The sequence below is a fragment of the Acanthochromis polyacanthus genome, chromosome 4, assembly GCF_021347895.1.
Source record: "Acanthochromis polyacanthus isolate Apoly-LR-REF ecotype Palm Island chromosome 4, KAUST_Apoly_ChrSc, whole genome shotgun sequence".
Classification (NCBI taxonomy): domain Eukaryota; kingdom Metazoa; phylum Chordata; class Actinopteri; family Pomacentridae; genus Acanthochromis; species Acanthochromis polyacanthus.
In genome coordinates this window covers 3,578,361-3,602,033 of record NC_067116.1, presented here as the reverse complement: position 1 = coordinate 3,602,033, position 23,673 = coordinate 3,578,361, and the positions used below count along the sequence as shown (strand labels likewise).

The 23,673-nt window shown below is 43.6% G+C and overlaps 1 protein-coding gene across 1 annotated transcript in view; it reads left to right on the top strand.

The window, feature by feature from the left end:
- The first annotated feature begins 11,818 nt into the window (after positions 1-11,818).
- vtg3 (vitellogenin 3, phosvitinless) overlaps positions 11,819-23,673 on the top strand; it is a 44,610-nt gene continuing 32,755 nt past the window's right edge. Inside the window, exon 1 of the mRNA XM_051947457.1 lies at positions 11,819-11,992. Coding sequence (XP_051803417.1) covers positions 11,819-11,992 — 174 coding nt within the window. The remainder of the gene's footprint in view (positions 11,993-23,673) is intronic.

The following is a 23,673-nucleotide window of genomic DNA, read 5'->3' as shown; positions in this document are numbered from 1 at the left end:
TCCTTTCGTGATAACGAAATATGTAATAAGTGCAGCCTTTTTGTAGTTCTGGAGGCGAGGCTCTCCGAATTGGAATCGCGGCTCCGCACCATGGAAAATAACCCGCTAGCAGCTAGCCAGGCGCCCTTAGCCGGTGCGGACCGCGATAGCTTAGCTCGTGTAGCATCTGTTAGCCGTCCCTTAGCAGCTCCCGAACAGCTGGGAAACCAGGGTGGCTGGGTGACAGTTCGTAGGAAAAACAGTCCTAAACTCAAGCCTGCTGTCCCGGCTCACCACAAACCGCTTCATGTTTCTAATCGTTTTTCCCCGCTCAGCGACACACCCGCTGAGAAACCAACTCTGATCATTGGCAGCTCCATAGTCAGAAACGTGAAGCTAGCGACACCAGCGACCATAGTTAAATGCCTCCCAGGGGCCAGAGCGGGCGACATAGAAGCAAATTTGAAACTGCTGGCTAAAGATAATCGTAAATATAGTAAGATTGTTATTCACGTCGGCGGTAACGACACCCGGTTACGCCAATCGGAGGTCACCAAAATTAGCGTGGCATCGGTGTGTACTTTCGCCAAAACCATGTCGGACTCTGTAGTTTTCTCTGGACCCTTGCCTGATCTGACCAGCGATGACATGTTTAGCCGCATGTCGTCGTTTCGCCGCTGGTTGTCTATGTGGTGTCCATCAAACGACGTGGGCTTTATAGATAATTGGAGCTCTTTTTGGGGAAAACCTGGTCTGATTAGGAGAGACGGCATCCATCCCACTTTGGCTGGTGCAGCTCTCATTTCTAGGAATATGGCTGATTTTATTAGTACTCCTAAAGCATGACAACCCAGAGTTAAGACCAGGATGCAGAGCTGTAGTCTTACACACCTCTCTGCAGTTTCCTCACAGCTGTCACCCTCCAGTAATTCAGTTAATTCAGTTAATTTTATTGAGACTGTGTCTGTCCCCCGACCACCAAAATTCAATAAATTACACAAATCAAAAATATACAAAAGAAATAGTAACCACAAAAATTTAATAAAAATTAATACCACTATTTCAACAGAGCAAAGAGACAGGAAAATTAAATGTGGTCTGTTAAATATTAGATCTCTCTGGTCTAAATCTCTGCTAGTAAATGAGTTGATAACTGATCACCAGATTGATTTGTTCTGTTTGACTGAAACCTGGTTGCAGCAGGAAGAATTTGTTAGCCTAAACGAATCAACTCCCCCTAGTCATATTAACTGTCATATTCCTGGAATCACGGGCCGAGGAGGAGGAGTAGCAGCAATCTACCATTCTAGTTTAAAATTGAACCAGAGGCCTAAACCTGATTACAGCTCATTTGAAAATCTCACTCTTAGTCTCTCTCATCCAAATTTGAAAGCTCAGAAACCAGTTTTATTTGTTGTTATATATCGTCCTCCTGCTCCTTATTCTGAGTTTTTATCTCAATTCTCAGACTTTTTATCTGAATTAGTGCTCAGTTCAGACAAAGTTATTATTGTGGGTGACTTTAACATTCATGTTGACGTAGACAGCGACAGCCTTACGACAGCTTTTAATTCATTATTAGACTCAATTGGGTTTTCTCAACATGTAAATAAACCAACTCATAGTTTTAATCACACTCTTGACCTTGTCCTGACTTATGGCTTAGAAATTGAAGAGTTAACAGTATTTCCCCAGAACCCTCTTCTTTCTGACCATTTTATGATAACATTTCAATTTAAAGTAAAGGATTGTTTAGCAGCTGAGAACAAATATCATTACAGTAGGTGTTTGTCTGACAATTCAGTATCTAAATTTAAGGAAATAATACCCTCACTGTTTACTTCAGCAACATTTACTGATAAATCAGAAGGCAATTATTATAATTTTACCCCCACAGAAGTGGATTATCATGTTAATAATGCTTCAGCCTCACTGCGTACAACTCTTGATAGTGTTGCACCTGTAAAAAAGAAAGTTCTATCTCAGAGAAGACTTGCTCCTTGGTATAATTCCAGCTGTGGACTTTAAAGCAGGTATCCCGAAAGCTGGAAAGAAAGTGGCATTCCACTAATTCAGAGGTAGTGTATGTGGCTTTGAAAAATAGTCTAGTAATCTATAAAAAAGCTCTTCGTAATGCCAGGACAACTTATTATTCATCTTTAATAGAAGAGAACAAGAACAACCCTAGGTTTCTCTTTAGCACTGTAGCCAGGCTGACAAAGAGTCAGAGCTCTGTTGAACCTTGTATTCCTTTAGTTTTAACCAGTAACGACTTCATGAGCTTCTTTACACATAAAATAGTTCTGATTAGAGATAAAATTAATCTGGCCCTTCCTACAAATGTCACAGATGCTTTTGAATTGGCTGTTAGACCTGATGAATCTTTAGAATTCTTCACTCCTACATGTCTCTCTGAACTAATTTCAACAGTTTCTACATCCAAACCATCAACATGTCTTTTAGATCCTATCCCAACTAGACTCTTCAAGGAGATTTTACCTTTAATTAATTCTTCAATGTTAGATCTGATTAATCTCTCTCTAGTAACAGGCTATGTACCACAGGCTTTTAAGGTTGCTGTCATCAAACCTTTGCTTAAAAAGCCCACTTTAGATCCAGATGTGTTAGCTAACTATAGACCGATATCCAACCTACCATTTCTCTCTAAAATTGTGGAAAGAACAGTTGCAAATCAATTATGTGAACACTTACAAAGGAATAATTTGAAATGTTTCAGTCAGGCTTCAGAGTGCATCATAGCACAGAAACAGCTCTGGTGAAAGTTACTAATGACCTTCTCATAGCATCAGATAATGGACTAGTCTCTATACTTGTTTTGTTAGATCTTAGTGCAGCGTTTGACACAATCGACCACATAATTTTATTACAGCATCGAGAACATTCAATTGGCATTAAAGGGACAGCACTGGACTGTTTTAAATCCTACTTATCAGATAGGTTCCAGTTTGTGCATGTCAACAATAACTCTTCTGAGCATACTAAAGTTAATCATGGAGTTCCTCAGGGTTCTGTCTTAGGACCGATACTTTTCACATTATACATGCTTCCTTTAGGCAATATTATTAGGAAGCATTGTATTAACTTCCACTGTTATGCAGATGACACACAATTGTATTTATCTATGAAGCCAGATGAAACTGATCAGTTAGCTGGACTGCAAGATTGTCTTAAGGACATTAAAACCTGGATGACTTTTAACTTCCTACTGCTAAATTCAGACAAAACTGAAGTCATTGTATTTGGCCCCAAACATCTTAGAAACTCACTTTCAAAGCAAATAGTTACTCTGGATGGCATCACGTTGGCCTCCAGTACTACTGTGAGGAATCTTGGAGTTATTTTTGACCAGGACATGTCCTTTAACTCACACATAAAGCAAGTCTGTAGGACTTCCTTTTTTCACCTGCGTAATATTGTAAAAATCAGGAACATTCTGTCTCAGAGTGATGCAGAAAAACTAGTTCATGCTTTTGTTACTTCCAGGCTTGACTATTGCAATTCCTTATTATCGGGTTGTCCAAATAGCTCTCTCAAACATCTACAGTTGATCCAAAACGCTGCTGCGAGAGTACTGACAGGAGTTAGCAAAAGAGATCATATTTCCCCTATACTTGCTTCTCTTCACTGGCTTCCTGTTAAATCCAGAATAGAATTTAAAATCCTTCTTCTGACATATAAAGCTCTTAATAACCAATCTCCATCATATCTTAAAGATCTGATAGTACCTTATTATCCTAGTAGAACTCTTCGCTCTCAAACTGCAGGCTTACTTGTTGTTCCTAGAATCTCTAAAAGTAGAATGGGAGGCAGAGCCTTCAGTTATCAGCTCCTCTCCTGTGGAACCTGCTCCCAGTTTGGGTTCTGGAGGCAGATACCCTCTCCATTTTTAAGACCAGGCTTAAAACATTCCTTTTTGACAAATCTTATAGTTGGGGCTGACTGGGTGACCCACAGAGGTTCGGCTTGTGTCTTCATTGCACAGCTGACTCCCTCTTGGACGTCCCTTCGTTCTGCCTCTAGTCATGCTGCTATAGGCCTATAGGCTGCTGGGGGACTTCTCTTGATGCACTGAGCCCTTCTCTATCTACCTTTACATTTAATATGTATACCGTTATTGCAGTACATTCACTCTGTTTCCCCCTGTGCTAGTTCTCCGAGTGTCCCTGGTCCCAGAGCTGGATGCTTCAGATCTGTGGTTGATGTTCCACCGGCTGGTCCAGTCTCCATCATGTCCACTGTGGGATGCTGCTGCTGACCTTCCTCCAGCCCTCTGCTTCCAACTCCCCTTTTCCACCAGTCAACTCTGCATCGCCTTCACTATACTGTTATGCTAACTTACATACTGTTTGAATTTTACTGCTAGCTATATATGGAGTATGTTTAATGTCAGAGCCGTACATCATCAGAGTAAACTATGAGTCAGTTTTCAATGTTAGCTTATACTTTGTCTGTGTCACATATCCTGTCATGGATGTATCCAAATGTGTGTTGTGTTTTCCTTGCTTTCCCACCCCTCCCTCTTCTCCCATCCCTCCCCCTTGCCCTCCTCTGTCCTTCTCAACCCCCCCGGCCAGCAGGCAGATGGGTCCCCCCTATATAGAGCCGGGTTCTGCTCGAGGTTTCTTCCCTGTTAAAAGGCTGTTTTCCTGCCACTGTCTCCTTTGGGCTGCTCTGGGGGTCAGGCATTTGGGTTCTGTAAAGCGTCTTGAGACGATTTGACTGTAATTGACGCTATATAAATAAAATTGAATTGAACTGAATTTTGAAAATGAGAGGTTTAAAAATCAAAAATAGAGGCACATCCCGCGAAACAAGAAAAGTTCAAGCCTCTTCTCCCTCAGGAATGCCTCATCCACAACCAGAGATAGAACCAGAACCAATCAATGAAGAGCTGCAAGATTGTAGAATGTGTTCACAAAGGTTACATGAAATCGCATGTCTTCAGGAGGAGAACAGCAGATTGAAAGCAGAATTGTCAAAAAAAAAACTGGATGAAGAGTTTTTAAAGGAAAATGACTCTAAAGTAAATTTCTATACAGGGCTTCCATCTTTTGCTCTTTTAATAGGTGTTCTAATCCAGATTCGCTCCAGCTTAACAAATACAGATCGAAAGATGTCCCACTTTCAAATGCCCTTGATGACTCTCATGCGTTTAAGACTGAATCTGCCTCTTGATCATATTCACATCTTTTTGATTAGCCGGACAACTGTATCCACCTTGTTTACCAACACTGCAAGTGTCCTATATGCTCACCTAAGCCCTTTGGTTTACTGGCCAAAGAGGCATTGCATACAGGCTAGCATGCCACATCAGTATGTTGAAGTGTTTGGGGACCATGTCACAGTTATCATAGACTGTTTTGAACTTTTTATGGAGAAGGCACAAAATCTGCTAAAGCAGAAACATACTCTACCTACAAAAGTAGACACACAATGAAATTTCTAATTGGCATCACACCGCAAAGGACCATCTCTTTCATTTCTAAAGGATGGGGAGGGCGTTCCAGTGACAAACACATTGCTGAGAACTGTGGCTTTCTACAAAAGCTGTCACCTGGAGACATTGTACTGGCAGACCAGGGATTTGATATTAAGGAAAGCGTTGCTCTAATGGGTGCCTCTTTGAAAATTCCCGCTTTTACTCGGGGCCGTAGCCAGCTTGAGGCAAAAGATGTAGAGGAGACATGAAAACTGGCCCACGTAAGGATTCATGTTGAGCGGGTCATTGGATGCCTGCGATCTAAGTACACCATATTAAATGACACCATACGTGTGGGCTTTGTTGTGCCCTGTGAAGGCAAAGACATGACTTTACTTGATAAGATAGTGGCTGTGTCATGTGCACTCACTAATATGTGCCCAAGTGTTGTGTTGACACGATGAACTTTGGTGAATATGAAATACCCCGTCATGATATGTGATATGTTCAAAGAGCTGCAAATAAAACAATGAAATTACTTACGTCTCTTTATTTGTAAGATGCAAATATCAAACCATGAAAGTGCTGAGTGCTCAAAAGACAACCTGTTTCAAACCTCAATCAATTCAAAAAGCATGCAAAAGTAGACAGGATAACAACAATGCAAATATGGGTCAGAACCAGTGGAAAAATGCTTAAACACACTGACTACACAAACTGTATGTCATATGTCTTATAACTAGAGCGTTATTCATTGCTTGACTTTTGTTTTTCTTTTGATTTTGGGTGCAGGATCTGCAGAAGGCTTAACTTCACTAGTGTTGGGCATTGGATCAGTGTAGTGATGTGCTACGAGCTCTGGCAGAACAACTTTATAAAAAAAAGTCCTGAGCCACAGGCAAAAGTGTACCTCGCATGTTTACATCTGGCAAGACACGTGGGATGATGCTGGCTGAGTTTGTCCACACAACGAAGATCTGTGTTTGGACTTGCTTGTAATACATGTGATTCTGTTTCAACTCAAGTTTGCCATCAGTCAACTGCAAACAAAACTTCTTGTCTTCGCAGGCTTGTTGAAAGTTGTGGTCACGGTGTGTATACAGACACTTAATTTCCACGCAGCCTTTTCCGCAGCACTCACAGTAAACAAGAGCATCTGGAGTGGCACCCAGTTCAGGAAATGTCAGGTTGATTATCAAACCACAGTTCTCCACTTTACGATCCTTGTGCTGCAGCTTGCTCTGTGAGATGTACCATTCCCTAGCAATGTCTTTGTTTTCTCTTCCCCATTTGATTGGCTCAGGATCAGAATTTTGGAACAAATGTGACTTATTTTGTGGATAGCAGACTTTCTTTACCGTTGATAAAGTAGGTTTTACAATGGAGGTGGAAACAACAGCGTGCATGTTTGATGCAGTGATCATTCCTGCTCATGCTGTGTGTCAAAAATCTGATTTGTGCTGCTCCCTTGTTTCCTCTTCTAGTGCTTCTGCCTCTGCGTCTGACACAGCAACACAAGGTTTTAAATGTTCACAGTGCTCAAGAAGGACAGAAAGTTCACATCCCCTCTTCTGTGGGTCATAGAGGCATAGAAGAGATTTTGGGAGGAGACAAGGCTGGACAGGGTCTGCATATAAGTGGCAAAATTTCTCCATAACAGAGCAAAGTTCTGACCTGTGTGCATGCATAAGATCTGTGAGAGGTTTTAAATCTGCCAGTGTGTTCTGTTGTATCGGTTGGCCACCAATGCGAGTCCGGATGCTGGGTCTCTTACTCTGCCCGTCACTGATGGACTGCTCCAGTGCCCTTTTCCTTGACACACTGGTGGTGTAGTCAATTTTGTGGCCTGGAACACCTTGGACTTTGTTCACATTTGATGGCATAATCCAATAAGCCTGCACATCTGTGGGTGTGACATTCCCTCGCAGACGCACTGCAGTGTCAATTTTGTACAGGAGGGCAGCAACATGTACACACTTTTCAGCCACGCCAGCCATACATGTACAATGGGCACTCTCCACTTCTCCAGTTCATTTGAGGATCGCCCAGGGCTGAAGTAGCTTTTGGCTGAGGCACATGGAGTGATTCACCTGAAAAGATCAATGAAGAAAACATGTTTAGAGAAGTGGACATCAAACATTTTGTCTTTAGAATCCCACCATATCAAATTGTGGTTAAAAGTAAAATTAATGGTGTCCCATCTATATTTAAACCAGACACACACAAACCCAACTTGAATGCTTCTCTAAAGCAAAGGAAGATACAAATTTCTACAGTGCCATTACAGCTAGAATTTAGGAGTAGGGAGGACGACATTCAAATTGCTTCATTATGCACTTGGAAAAAATAATTGCGACTAACAATAATTTCAACATATATTTAGTTACTTTTTAAGGTGAATAAAGCTTTCTCTTGTATTTTTGCTTGGACACATTTAAATTAAAGCTATAAATATAAGCAGTTAGGAGTGATAATTTATTATTTGATGTAAGATAAAGCAATGCTAATACATTTGACTTTACAATATTATTTGGTTTATATCATCTTTAGAAAAAGCCTACAGTCATTAATGAGTTAGTGGTAAGAGGCTGTTGCTAAAGCTACAGTTGAAGCCTGTGTTTCTCTGCTGTTTCACTCCAAAAAGGACTGGAGGGAAAAGTTTAGTTACAACTTCACACTTGGTCGTCCTGAAAGAGGTCCTTTACTGCGAAATGTGGCCATTTAACTGTGTTAGCATCTTGCGGCTACAAGCTACTGCTAACTCCCTCTGCATTGATTCTGGTGGCACAATAATAAAAAATTCAGATGTAGTATTTGTGTCACCTCTCTGGTGCCATCGTTAGATGTACAATGAATGAAACTGTGATACCTACCTTTGTCCGCACAACAGTCTTAATGTCAACCCTGCACATCTCCAGGTCTGTGAACTGGACTTGCGCTTGCTGCAGGGATTTGAAGTTGCTAAAGACTTCATGCGTGTATGCACTGACGTTTAAAATCATATAATTATAAATGTATGCATGTTGAAAATTGGGCCATACGCGAACATCTTTGGTCCACACGGAATGCTCGTATGGGTCTAGCCCCTTGACTCCTATCAACTTTTCCTCGTACCTTTTCTTAGCTTTTTGGTCAAGTTTTTCTTTGTCTTAAACATGACTACTAATTTCTATTCAAAATTTTTTTTATGTTGTTAAAACAACAAGGATATTAGTTGTCAGTGTTTATTTAACTACTGTGCGATGCTATGTTTATGTTAGCCGCCTCTCATACCCGTCATGCATTGCATGTTAGTCACATGGTCTGTTATTCTCTATTCTAAGCTTCATCAGAGGTAATGAGGGAGAGGCTTCCCAGGTGAGTTTAAAATGGAGGCGTCTGCAGATGTGTCTCTCTGTGATTGGTTCTTTTCTTCCTCTACAGGTCAGAGTTCTGCCCCAATGTTCATCTCTCTCTCTCCTGCTACCTCTCCTACTGGCTGGAGGGGGGATAGGTGAGTCTTTTACAGTCTTTTTTTTTCTCCAGATGGCCTTCCCTCTCCTCCTCCATACAAAAAAATCAAACACAACTTAAACATCCATTCATTTTATACAAGAAAAACATTTTTATAAAATTCATAAACCTCTTCTTAGCTGAGTCATTAGGGCTATATCTTTTAAGGAGCTTTAGCCCCCTGGCGCGGGCCAGGGTTAGGTTTTAATGTGCGCAGGCAACAGGGGGCTGTTTTGCTCTTATCCATAATCTTTTTGAAAATAAAAGAGGTTTAAAAATCAAAAACAGAGGCACGTCCCGCGAAACAAGAAAGGTTCAAGCCTCTTCTCCCTCAGGGATGCCTCGTCCACAACCAGTGCTCCTTGTTGGGACCCTCTAAGCTTCAGACCCCCAAAAAAGGGTTAAGGGTTAGGGTTGGGGTTAGGGAAACTGTTAGAAGAATTATGTTTAGAATACTTATAGTACTTATGTTAGAAGAAATATACTTAGTATTTTTTGAACAGAATACTTGTGCTTAGATTATCATTGATTGACTGTGAAACGAATGTGCCTTTTGAACCATGACTCTGTATGTATTTTAAACCATGATTCTACGTGTGCTTTGTACTCTATGGCAGAGACATGTAGCCACAGCACATACCGAGAGGCAACCAGAACTAGGCCTTCTAGATAACAAGGCAAGCAGACGCAAATACCACATGATTGCCTCTGAAGGTCTTTGTGTTAATATCTTACTGCTCGTGAAGAAGGGTTTTCCATTGTCATCTCATGCTGAGTCATGGTACCACCCTCTGTGTTACATTCCTGTCTGAAACAAATAAAAAGACGCAGAGGAGACACAGGATCTTTGGAGTTGTGTGTCTGATGCTACGGTGTGTACAGACGGTCTCTCTCCCCTTGCGGCAAGTAAAATACAAGAGCTTGAGTACTGTCTCTTCTTCTTTGTGCTGTCTGTGTTTTACAGGTTTTAAACCCAACAGGAACCCTCCATCACAGAGGGAATGGGCCCCTTGGGAAGCTTTAAGGGACCCCATTACAGGGTCCCCAGCTCCCCAAGGGGCCAGAGGTGCACTGTCCATCCCCCTGAGAGGTACCTCACCCCGGCCTCACCTGCCCTCATCGCTCCACCACTTAGGCTTTGTAACATATGTAATAGTTTGCTTGTTTTTTCTATTTAATATTTATTTATATTTTAAGAAAAACAAAAACTCTATATTTTACCCTCTGCTGTGCCATCCCTAATAGGCCTTCTTATATGGGTGTCCTTTGCTAGCTTTCGGCCTCGTTTCAGGCCTTCATCAGGCTGGGTCACCCACTCCCTCTGTCTGGAGTTCCTGCTCCTATGAACTACCCCGGCAAAATGAGCTCTGTGCCTCTTGTCCTTTATATACCCCGTTAGTCTCTGCCCCTTTTCTTTTGGTTTTTCAAATTATTTTTGTGTCTTAGGTTCCCAATAATTTCGAATTTGGTTTTCCCTTTTGATTTAGCATTGGTTGTTAGGTTTTTAAATTTTGTTTCTTCAATTTGTCCAACTTTTGGTTTAATAGTTTTTAAATTTATTTTCAAATTAAGCATGAACTTTGGTTTAATTTATCCAATTGTCAATCTTTAGGTTTTAGAAGTCCTTAATTTCATTTTGGTCTTTAGCAACGCTTTCCGGCTCAAATGCACTTCCCTTTATTTTTTTGGCTTCTTTCTTGGGTTTATTCCGTGCTCGCCCCTAGCTCTTTTGCTTTAGATTTCAATCATTTTAATGACTTCCTCCTCCTTTGACTATCTTTTATTTAACTTCTGCCTCCGTTTTTTGCTTTAATTTAAATAATTTCAACAACCATCTCCCCAATGTGACTGTTTTTAGTTTCTTAGAATTTTAAACACCTTTGAACCAATGAATTGTTTTCAATCAATGAAATGTTTGTAACTTTTTTTTTTACCACCAAATTGTTTTTAAGCTTGTGAAATTTTTAACTTTCCAATTTTTAACCCTTCATGAATTCATTTTTTTTTATCTTTAGGGTTGGGGGGGGGTCCCTGGGGTTAGGGCTTAGTCAGGGAATGGGGGTTAAGTGTAGGGGAATGCCCTGCATTACAGAGGGCACCGGCCCCCCAGGAAGCCCTAAGCTCCCTGAGGAGCCGGAAGTGCACGGGCCATCCCTCTGAGGAGTACCTCACCCAGACTCTACTTGCCCTCATCAAAGTGCCCTGTAGGCTTTGTAGTCAAAAAGAATAATATTCTTTTTATTTTCTGTTTAATATATTTTTATATTTAATAAAATGAAAAACCCTATATTTTACCCTTTTTGTGTAGCCATCCCATAATAGGCCTTACTGGAGCCCATAGCGCTACATTTCAGCCTCTTTTCGGCCTTCATCAGGCGTGGGTCACCCATCCCCATCTCTGAGCTAGGGTTTAGGGTTAGGGCTTGCCTTTAATTGTGCACTGGCCTACTAAGACCTGGAATAAAATTATCACCCTATGCAGCACGATAAAATTAGTGGTGAGGCGAAATTTAATTACTGTGCTTGGTCCTCTCCCAGCAGAACCATGGACATATGGATTTTCTGTGCTGGTGGATGACCTCGAGGAGACCTCCTGCTGAAAGTTTCTATCTGGTGAATGATTTGCCTCCTGTCAAGTCTGACAGGGAGAGAGAACCATAGTTATGCTATTGCAATTTGGTAGTGCTATGTTAGAATACAATGGCATGGTGGCCTCGACACCGCTCTCCTCCATGGAGAGATGGAAACTGACCTCGAGAGACAGCGGAGCCTCTGGATGTGTTATGTTGTGACTTGTGTTTAAAAGTGGAGAAGTGTCCTGATCCGAAGAGTTATTGTAAAAATATGTCTGGACTTGTATTTTTAATTGTTTTTTGCAGATGGGTGTGACCAGGGGTGGAGGAGGCGATGGAGGGAGATCAGCAGTTGAGGTCTCCCCTTGTGGAGGTGATCTGGGAGGCCCATCTGGCCGGTCTGGCTGGGGGCGGGAGAGGGGGACTCGGAGTCGGCAGGGGGTCAGTGGTCGTCTGGGCCTGGTCCTCTGATGGAGTCAGCTCTCTGGGCTGCCGAACCTCAGATGGAGTACGTGGTGCAGGTAGAACAGGTTCAGGCTCGACTGTAGGCAATAAGTTACTTTTAGTTTGTAATGCAGTTCTCAGTCTGACAGATAAACCCACTTGTTGGGGCCGCTCCAAAGCATGGAGACTGGTCACATCCAAATGCTGGAGCAGTACAAATGTTTCACGTCAAGACCTGTTTTCTCCAGAGCACTCTGGAGGGCCTGCCTGGGGTTGAGGAGCCGTCACTGGTGCCTGGTGGTTATGTGGAGGGGCCGCAGAGGTGTGCTTGTTGTCCCTGGTTCTCTCAGGTGATGATGACGGAGAACCCTCCTGTCGTGCCCCCTCCAGCCCAGATGTTCTTGGCCTTCGATGCTGTCGAGGCCCCCATGTGGAAGAGGAAGAGGGAGGAACCAGAGCAGGAATGGCCGTTGGAGTCGGCTTCGGCTGGTGGAGAGGGACAGCAGGAAGCAGGGGCTGGGAGAGGGGTGGAAAGTCCCCCAGCTTTGGTTGAAAACCCCTTGATGTGACGTCCTGTGATGGTTGTCTCAGCAACATGTTCCTGGCGGCCTCCACAGATGAAGATGTTTGCTTTCTTTTATATCTGTTTATAGCCCACAGCATCACCTTTTCAAATGCTGGTATCTGGAATGGGTCCTGGTCCTCCAGCACACCATCGTAATGTTCCTGTGATATTATCATGTTTCTGCCAATCCACTGCAAAGTGTTTTGATGGACCTTGTCAAAAATGTCAGAGTTTGTTGAAAATGGCTTAATAAAAGTGATTAGAGCTTGGGTTAGGTTAGGATGGGGGAGAATAATGTGATTAAAAATGCATGTAATGAAAAATGGCACAGGTCTTTACCATGTTATGTTCATTTATATTTTTGATTTTTATGTTACTGTTGAAAAAGAAAACAACAATAGGAGGGTCTCAGTCAGGAAGGGTCCAACTGCCTCCAGATATCCAGGAAGTGCAGATGAAGTCCTTCAGCTGTTGGATCCACTCTGCAGAAATACAGACCAACCAACAGATGGAAAACAAACCAAGATCTGGGCATCCAAAGGTTTCTTCAGCAAAACCACAGAAGACATGACAGGAGCTTCAGCAGCAGTTGTCAAATCAAACTGGTGTCCAATGTTCCACCAGACTTTTAGATCATGGCTGAGGGTCTTACAAGGCTGTCTAGAAGAACCTGACCAATGAGAGACAGGTTAGCCCCAAGAACTGGACAGCCAGGAACTGGAAAAAGGTTCTGTGGTCAGATGAGTCCAGTTTCCAGCTTCATCACCTCCTGCTAACGTGAGGCTACAGAAGGCCAGGAGAAGCATCATCTCCCGCATGGACAATATCTGCTGTTCAGCATGGTGGAGGCAGTATCATGGTTTGGGAATGCATGACTGCTGCTGGTGTTGGTCATCTCATTGAACTCTGCCAATTATTGCTCCATTCTCCAAAAACCACATGCTCCCTTCTACACGTGCTCTGCTCTGCTGAGGTCAAACTGGATGTTCTACCAGACAGTGCTCCTTGAACTCATCCAGGACCAGTAGAACTTGACTGTAGGACCTCAGTATCCAGGTCTTAATCAATGCATCAATACACTGCAATAATAGGTGTGATTAAAATAACACATGCTTAAAAGCAAACAGTGAGTGATGACTCTGACTTAAATTGAATTTTTTTTTCAATTCAGTATTATTTATATGGTGCCAATAAGTGAAATTGTCTCCAGACGCTTTACAGAACCCATTGCCTGAACCCCCAGAGCAGCTCTAAGGCTTAAACACACAAACTTTGCCTGGACACCGTGTGTGTGTTCATAGTGTGTTTCTGCAATTCTCCATTCATCAAGTGATTGTTTGACAATCAGTTTGTCATTGTCACAGTGTTTTATTAATGCAAATTAAACATATTTGAATTGAACTCAGAGGTGGAGTGTTGCTGTAATATCCATCCAGTACAGGATATCTGGATCAGACAGTCTGCAGACCACCGAGAGACACAGAGGGAGGAAGATCAGAAACAAACACTCAGACGGTTGGTTGGCTTTTAATTTTTTACCATACTAACCTTCTCTACCTATAATTAAATATCTGATCAGTATGTGTGAAGTAGCTGAAGCCACATGGATGAGAACATGAGAATTTTTCCTTTTTTAAAACTAAGACATAAAAACAATCAGTTAGTCTTGACAACATTATTGAGATCTCTTTTCTTTCACAGATGCTAAGATGATATTCAAAGATTTAATCCATTTGATTGTCATGTCTTCTTCTCTTTCAGATGTCTGTAAACTCCTTCTCATCCTACAAGGACTCCCTTCTTCATCCAAACATTTCCTCCATTAGCTCTTACCTTCCTTTATACATCTATTGTCTGATCTCTGGAACAAGCTCCTTCATCTTCACCACGTTCATCTTGACCAACATCCTCCTCCTCCCCCTATTCATCTTCATCATCTACCATGGTTTCCAACAATGGAGGAAAAATCGCTCCACTTCCTCAGCAACAACCATGAGTCACTCTGACAGCTTCACCTACAACATGGTCACCATTGAGATGATTGGTGTCTTTGGGTGTATTCTCTTCTGTTGTGGTATCTACACTGATCATTTAATCACATTATTAGTGGGGTTCTATCTTTTTGTATTTACCTGGTATGGACAGATGTTATTCCACGTCCTGACCTGTGTGGAGCGCTACCTGGCTGTGGTTCATCCCATCACCTACCTGAGCCTGAGAAAAGAGAGAGGGATCAGAATCAGGAACATCACCATCGGCTATGCCTGGCTGCTTTGCTTTGTACAGACAAGTATACTGATGCTGACAAAGTCTATCTTTTATGATTTAGGCATCTTGATATTTTATTTGTCAACTGTCTCCTACTGCAGTGCTTCTGTTCTCCATGTTCTGATCCGTCCAGGTCCAGGTGAACAGGGCGGGGGCAGGGAGAGGGTTGACCAATCAAAGCAGAGGGCATTCTACACCATTATGACCATACTGGGAGTACTGGTGGTGAAGTTTACTTGGAATCTGGTCTGGGCTGTACTGTACATGTTGAAAAGTGATGCTGGCTGTGTGATAATGGCGACTGGTGTCTGGTTTAATCTTTCTAACAGTCTGGTGTTACCTCTGCTGTTTCTACACAGAGCAGAAAAAACTAGCGTGTTGAAGGAAAAACATCCAACAAGCACAAGGCTGAGATATGCATCCAAGATGTAAATGGTAATAGTTTTTCCATAAGGGAGCAATAATTTTTGACCAACAACAGATAGATACACAGATAAAATATAATTGTGTTTTACATTTTTGATATGTTAAACCTTACCAAAAAAAATCTAAATATCTCCGGGTTTGGTCTTCACCTCCTCCTTAGGAAAATAGCAATCTCTTTAAATACTCGATGTTTGACTTTATTTACAAGTTTAAACTATTTTCAGAGGTCAGAGAGTTATTATTAACTTCAATATTTTCACGTCTTTTGGTTTGGTCTTCAGCTCTGCCTTAGAAAAATCTCTCTTTATTTAAATGCTAGAGGTTGGACTTTGTTTCCCAGCTTGTTTCTAAGTTTGTGAACTGTAGAGACAAAACAAAGTGATACAAGATTTTAAATGTAGAAATAATTTCAGAGTTCAATGACAATCCTTTCACTTTAAAGGGAGTCGGTTTATTCACTGTTAATGTAAAACTGAATTACAAGACTTCAGGGTCTCCAGCAGCTTTGTCAGGATGTACTTTGGAACAACAGATCTTTGAGCTAAAAGCTAACATCAGCATTCATTCACACAACATCATCATAATGCTAACATACTGATGTTTAGAACGTATAATGTTCACCAAGACTGTCGTCCCAAACTACATAAAAAAATCAAACCTTGTCCAACTATGTTCAACTATAATATGTTCTGACTTGTATTTTTTCTTTATCAGTCTTTGTAGTTTCCTTATTGTTTAAAAGCCATTGTGATCATGTGCGATTCCGATTTTTTTCGTCAGTTTACATAAAAATACTTATAATCATTCTGTTGTGTTCTTCTGATGACTCATGTTGTTTTCTGTTTAACTGAATTATGCTGTTGTATATTTTTTGACATGAGTTTATAGAATAAAGTTCCTTTAACCTGTTATGTTGTCTCTATTAAATCCTGAATAAACAACTACTCAACATACGTGAAATGTTCATACTTTCGTAACTTAAAATGGTTTAACTGTTTTATGTACAGCTACTTTAGTTTTCCCTAAAAATACAGCATCACATCATGAATGACTTTGATTTGGAAACAGTCAAACATCATTTAACTTCTGAGAGTAAGGGGGAGGGGACTGAAACCATCCCTTACGGGAACAGGAGGTGAACGGGCCTTCCCCCAGGGTGGTCTCTCCACCCGGTCCCACCGGTTGCGGCTGGCCCGTTTGCCGTAGTGGACCTGTGTCCAGCCTCCGGTGACCATTTTTTAAATTTTTTTAATTATGATTTCGCCTTTGTATTCTTATTTTAATATTTTTTATCTAGATATTATATGTTTTTAAATAAAACGCTATATTTTTATATTAAATTAAATGTATTTAAATCAAATGAAATCTTTTTGAAGTAAATGAAACTTTTTTAAATTAAATTAAATATTTTTATCTTTAAATTCTTAGAAAAAGAAAATAAAATGAACTAAAAACTATTCTCTCCAAAACAAGAGAATGAAACAAAAAAGCCTCAGAAGTTGTTACGTCAGTCCACCTAGGAATTCGCGATGTTGCAATCAGGTGAATTCATGCGAAACCAACCAATTTCTGCGAATTTTGTGCGGCCTTGCAATTTTGTCCAATCACCGCAACTTTCCCACAATTTTGGCCCGCCTCCCGTGAGTTCCACCAATCATAGCAGCTCCCAGCACAAACCTAATGCACGTACGTCACCGAATTCACTTCCTGTTCATGGTTTAAAGATGCAGACATGAGATACTAATGTCTCTCATTTACCAACAAAAATTACTGCTGAAGACCGTGATAAACAATTAATTCACTGATGTTCTTCACCAAAGTGGAGCTAAACTGTTCTACACCCGTGCAATACTGTGGTGGAATACAAAAAAAGAAAATCATCGATTGATACACTTTAAAAAAAACACTAAACATATTAGAACGGCTGAAATGATCAGACAACAGACCACATAAATCACCATGATGGAAACTGTTTCATCCAGATCCGTTAGAGCACTGAAAGAATGAAGGTAAATTAGATTAATTATTCCACCAAAGAACACGGCAGAGTTATGTGACGATCAGCGTGTGTGAATCCTTCCTCTGTTACCAACATCACTCAAAAACAGACTCAGGGATTTAAATGAAGTTTTCAGGGTCAGTCAGAAATGATACAAGGACCAAATGATTAGACTTCAGCAGTGATACGGCTTAAAGTTTGGATCCACGGATTTGTTAAGTTGGATTAGGTTCATTTTGTCGTTGTATGCTATACAATAGTTTTACTTATTTAAACCGACAAATCGAAAAGAGTTGTTTTTACCTTGCTGACATGTTTCGACAGCTTCTCCTGTCTTCCTCAGAGCGTCATCTGACGTTTGGTGACGTGTCCTTTTTTATCACGTGGTCGGCTTGACAGATCCGTAAGAATCTGTCAAAACCGACCACGCCTCCCGCCGTCCGGTGGTCTCCGGAGGATGGTATCCCAGGTATGTGAAAGGACATAGGCCCCCTCGACCCGGTTCATAGTGTGGCCCGCCCGTTTCCTGATCTCGATGGCTTCCTTGATCCATCGTCTCTGTTTGTTACCAATACAACGTTGTATTGTAACCAATACAACGCATTATGAGAAAATATAACATCAACACTGCAGTAAAACCATATACAAAACTCCAGCAGCTATTAGTTCATCCAAAAGACAGAATAGAACAAGACAATAAATGTAACATCATCTATGAAATACCGTGCAAATCATGCAACAAAACATACATTGGTGAAACAGGCAGGTCATTCAAAACAAGAAGAAAGGAACATCAAACAGAATGTCAAAAGGAAACTATTGGACGTCTTACAAGAGCACAAAAAGAAAAAGCCGAACAAGAAAATAAAAAAATCAGCCATCATCGCAGAAGAGAGAACCACGTTATGGACTGGGACGGGGGGAGGATCATAACATCGGAGACTAACAAACAGAGACGATGGATCAAGGAAGCCATCGAGATCAGGAAGCGGGCGGGCCACACTATGAACCGGGTTGAGGGGGCCTACATCCTTTCACATACCTGGGATACCATCCTCCGGAGACCACCGGACGGCGGGAGGCGTGGTCGGTTTTGACAGATTCTTACGGATCTGTCAAGCCGACCACGTGATAAAAAGGACACGTCACCAAACGTCAGATGACGCTCTGAGGAAGACAGCAGAAGCTGTCGAAACATGTCAGCAAGGTAAAAACAACTCTTTTCAATTTGTCGGTTTAAATAAGTAAAACTATTGGATTTGTTAAGGATTCATAGCGGCACGGCATCTGATAGCGGCACGGTAACCATGGCAACAAGTGAACGTTACCTCAGCGGCCTGCTGACGATCCATGATTGTGATCCTACAACAAATCTACCACTGTGGACGTATCAGAAATGACACAAAGAACAACTGATTAAATTGTGGGGGTGTCTCTGAGTCCCATCAATTCCTGTTGCCCCCTGCATAGTTAGGTCACTTCATGTTAAACCAGTATCTGGCTGCTGCTAATGTCCCACCATGGTGTGCCAGCTTTTGTAGAAATGGGTTGGAATGTTAAATAATTAATTTCTGAATAAATATTGTCAATTACAGTGTTGAAACGTTCTACAAGCTGGAAAAAAATGCAACTTTTTAGCAAGTGTCACTGTCTCCTGCAATTTCATCACAACAAATAAGCTGAACACATCGCAACTTTTATCGCAATTTTTGAGAAAAGCTGCCGCGAATTCAGGCATTTTTGCCCACAACAATCACGAAAAATGCCCGCGAAATCCTGGAGGGACTGGGTCTTCTTCAGGCCAGGCACACACGACAAAAAAACTTTGACTGCAGTCAGAGCCTCAATGCTGAGATGCTTCTCCTTCGGCTGTATGAGTGAGAGTGAGCAGCACTGTCTGCTCCTCTATTTATGAGCTTGGTCACTCCGCCTACGAAGTTTACGGATTTTCAGTTCTAACAGTTACAATGAATATAGTTAACCCCCTTTATGCAAATTTTGCCAGTATGAATGTTATTTAATGATTTTTTAAAAATATTTTTGAATAGTTTTTAATGTTTTTACATGGTTTTTAAATAGTTTTTAATGGTATATAATGTGTTTTAATGGATTAATGGTTTTTGACCCCATGTAACCTCCATTTATTTCTGAATCTGTTTTGAATGAATGAATGAATGAATGAATTTATTTATTTTGGTCAGACACTTCAACACAACATTATATTCTCAATTTCATCATCATAACCAAAATAGGATGGGTATGAAGCAAGTGCTTTTTTCCCAGCCCACCCAGAACATTATTATTGTTTTTAATGGTTTTCAATGCTGTCACCATGATTTGGATTTATATTGTTGTAAGAAAAATATTTTTAAACAAGTTATGTATACATGTGAATTATTTTTAATCTAACAATTGTTTTTATGCCTGATAAAATAAATGAAAAATAAAACAAACATAAATACAAAACAAAAAACAAAAAGGAATTCGGGCTAAGAAAAATAGGGTAGGAAAGGTTAGGGTTAGGATAAAGAGTTAGGGTTGGGATAGGTCATTAGTGTTGGGAAAGGTTCAGGTGACAAAATACACAAACTTACAACTCATCCAATACAAAATCCTCCACAGAACACATATTACTCAATATATGATGAACAAAATGGGATTCTCCGACGCCGACATCTGTCTCCAGTGCTCCCAGAACACTGCTGATACTTATTTTCATGCTCTATGGCTGTGCACCCCCGAAAAAAATTTCTGGACCAACGTCTCAGAAAAACTTTCCGCTATCTTAAACTGCAGGATTCCTTTATCTCCAAGTCTGTGTTTACTCGGCGACTCAACAACAACGGACCTACCACGCAAACAATCTCAATCCTTACTTGTAGCCCTCGCTATTGCCAAAAAAACAATCCTTGTTAACTGGAAAAATAAGCAATCTCTGAACATTAATCTCTGGTTGAACCTCCTAATAAATCACATTTCAATGGAGAAAATCTCTGCTTCCAATAAAAATCAGTTGTTAAATTTTATACAAACATGGTCACCGTATGTTAACTCCCTTAACGTAAACCTGGTAACCTGACTCTGCCTGTTAGCGAGAACCACCACATCACCCCAATATATGTTGCTGCTTATGTATGTTGGCATTGTGTAACTAATGATTGTCTTCAGTTAGGAACCCAGTCGCTGTCAGCAGGATCGAGCGGGCTGTATCGACGACAACTTACAGTCAACAACTCCCCAGGATCCTCTGTCTATATGCATGAATGGCTAACTTGGTGTTACTGCATGCTTGGCTAATCTTCCAGGTGCTGTCCCCTGTGGCTCGGTGTGGTTGGCCTTGTTCCCCGGGCGGCGCTCGGTTTGGGCGGGCGCCGGGTCGCCTCGGGGGCCGGGGGTCGTGGGGGGCTGGTGGCGTCCTGCGGGGTGGCTGCTTCTGTGGGGGGGCATGGTGGGCGGTTCGGCTCGGTCGGGTGCCTGGTTTGGGCGCCCGCCGGGTCGCCATCTGTGACTAAAAATGTGGGTGGCGGCCCGGCGGTCGTTTGGGTCTGGCGCCCGGTCGGGCTGGGTCGCCTGTCGTGTTCTCTTCATGGGGGTGGCTGCTTTGTGTGGTGTCGTTGGCCTCCCGTGGTTCCCTTGGCGCTTGCGGTGGCCTGGCGGCCGTCTGGATCGGGCGCTGCCCCCCGGGTCTCTGCTGGGTCGCAATGCGTCTCGGCCGGCTCCCGGTGCCCGCGGCGGGTGCTGTGCGGGGGTGTTGCCCGGGGGCTCGGGACAGCGCTGTTCCGGCATGGCCTGTTGCTCTTCGGCTAGCGGTTGCGGTTCCGGCCTAGTGGGTCTCTGGGTGCACCGTGGTACCCTCTCCTCACCCCTCCTCCTCCTTGCTTTTTTCCCCCCTTGCCTCCCTCCTCCCGTCTTCCTCCGCCTCCTTGTCCCCTCTCCCTCGCCCCCTCCCTCCTCCCTCCTCCCTCCCCCTCGTCTTCCCGCTCTGCTGCCTGTCCTCTCCTTTCTTGTCGTCTCCTCCTCCCCCTCCTTCTCCTGCCTTCCGTCCTCCCCCTGGGGGGTGGGGCGGGGGATGGGTGTGGGATGGGAGGGCGGGTGTGGGATGGGGTGGGGGGGCTTGGGGGGCTGAGGGGGAGGAGGGTAGGGGGAGGGGGACCGGGTGCGGTGCGCGGGGGCGTTCTGGCCTGGCCTGCGCCGTCTGCCCGCTGGGGCGCCGGGACTGGGGGGGTGGGGGTTGGGGATTGGGGTGGGGGGGTGTATGGGGGCACTGGGCGCGTGCACACCTCCCTCCGCCTGGCTGGGTGGGGCCCCGTTGATCGCTCCTCTTAAATCACTTCACAAGCTTCGCACAATACAACTTGTAAATATACACATAGGGCACACAACATATCCCTTGGGGGGGGGGGGGTGGAGAGGTACTATTCCTACTCCACAATTCCCCTCCAATTTTAATGCACCACACTACCTGGGGGGTGGGTGGTTATGGGGTGGGACGTCATTCGACGGGATGGGCCCCAGTGCAGTGTTGTGCTGTGGCCCCCCCGTCTATGCCCCCACCCTGACACTTCTTCCCCCAATTTTAATGCACCACATACACATTCACATTTTGGGCTTGCGGTGAGACTGAGGGGGGGTTTCGTTACCCTGTGCTCTGCCTCACCGACCCCCCAATCCTAAGACACCACACATACTTGTATATACACTTGGGTGGGTCACATTCACGGTGCAGGGCTAGTATTCACCAGTTGGGGAACTGGTGAACTCAGTAACAGGGCAACTCACAATAGTTTTACTGGCGTGATCTCCGGGGCTTCTCCCTGCCGGGCCCGAGGGCCTGGGTTGTTGCGCCTCCCCTGGTGCTCCTTGCTCTCCCTCCCTCCGTCCCTCCCTCCCTCCCTCCCTCCCTCAGGGTCGCGTCTCTCTGGGCGGCCGGAGGTGGGCTGGGCTCGTCTGCCCTTTCGGTGCCGTTGCCCGGTCCCTTGGTGCTGTTTTCCGGTGAGCGGGTGGCCTCCCGGATTTGGGTGTGGAAGGGGTGGCGTGGGTGGTGTGGTTGGATGGGGTGGGGTGGCTGGGCGAGGGGTGGGGGGGTGGCCTGGTGGGGGGGCGGGGGGGTGTTGGGGGTGGGTTGTGGGTGGGCGGCATGGTGGGGGAGGGGGGGTGGCGTGGGTGGGTGGCGGGGGGTGGGACAGTGGGGGGGGCGGGGGTTTGGGGTCTGGGGGGCGGGGGGGGCCGGGTTGTGGGGGAGGATGGGGGGGCGGGTGGTCGTGGGGGAGGTGGGGCTGTGGGCCGGTGGGGCGCCGTGGGGGTCCGCTATGGCCCGTCCTGCTGCGCGGGCCTTGGGGCTCTGGCTGTGTCGGGGGGGGGGTCGCTCCGGGCTCCTGGGCTGGGTCTCCGCTTGGTGGCTCCTGCGGGGGGGCTGTGTGGACCTCTTTGGGCTGGAGGGGACAGCTCCCTCCTTTTGGTGGAGGTTTTCATGCATGCCAGACCCACCACACCGGCACCTACCAAAACTCAATAGAGTGTGTTCCTCCGGTTGCTGAGTCAGTGGAGGTTGCTGGGTTAGTGTCTGTGGATCTCACTCTGCTCTATCTATCCTTCTTGTGGCCTCCTGACATCTTCATGATTGATCCAGTTGGGACTTTGTCGTATTAGGTGTTTGTGAAGGGTTTTAGATTTGTAAATGGTTTTAAGGTGTGAATTAAAGAGTACAAACAAATAAAATGCACCTTTTCTCTTAGAACACTGTCTATGCCTCACCTTTCTGTCTGTCCTGTGTTTGTTTTATGTTTCACTTGGGTGTGCACAGCCCTCAATGGCATAATGTAGGAAACAGCTTGAAATAAACATGATAGGTTAATTTGCCATGAGGGCCGGTGATGGTCACAGTCACAAAGAAGAGAAAAAAAAATTTGCACATGAAGCTTAAGCAGTGGCACCATGAGTGGTTGGTGTCATTTTTGAGCGGACTTGCAGACAAAAGGAAAAAAAAAAAGAAAAAGGGAAAGGTTCAGGTTAGGGAAAGGTTAGGTGTTAAGGTCAGAGGTCAGGGCAGGGGGTTAGGTTAGGGGATTCTCTATCCTTTTTTCTAACATGATACAAATGTTGTCTTAATCTGGCCAGTCAGGGGTTCTTTGTCTCCCACACATAGATTTTTGCACAACATTTACATTTTATGCCACAGACTTACATTATTGGTCTCCAGGGAAATATCCTGCCAAATAGGTGCCTCTGACCCAGTTAAAATAATTTTAAGAAATTCAATTTTTGTAAAAAACCTGCTCAAGTCCTGTCCCTTTGTTTTTTCCTGAGTCAAACCGGAATGGACTAAAATGTTCCTCGGATTTTTATTCCTCCTATAGGCCAAAATGACCCTGAAATCCCTCAGGGCCTGGTTGTTTTGTTGAGCCTCATGGAAGTGGGCCTTGACCTTGGAGCTGAGCCTCACCAGATCGTCCGAGTAGGTAACAACAAGAGGTATTAAAGTTTTGTC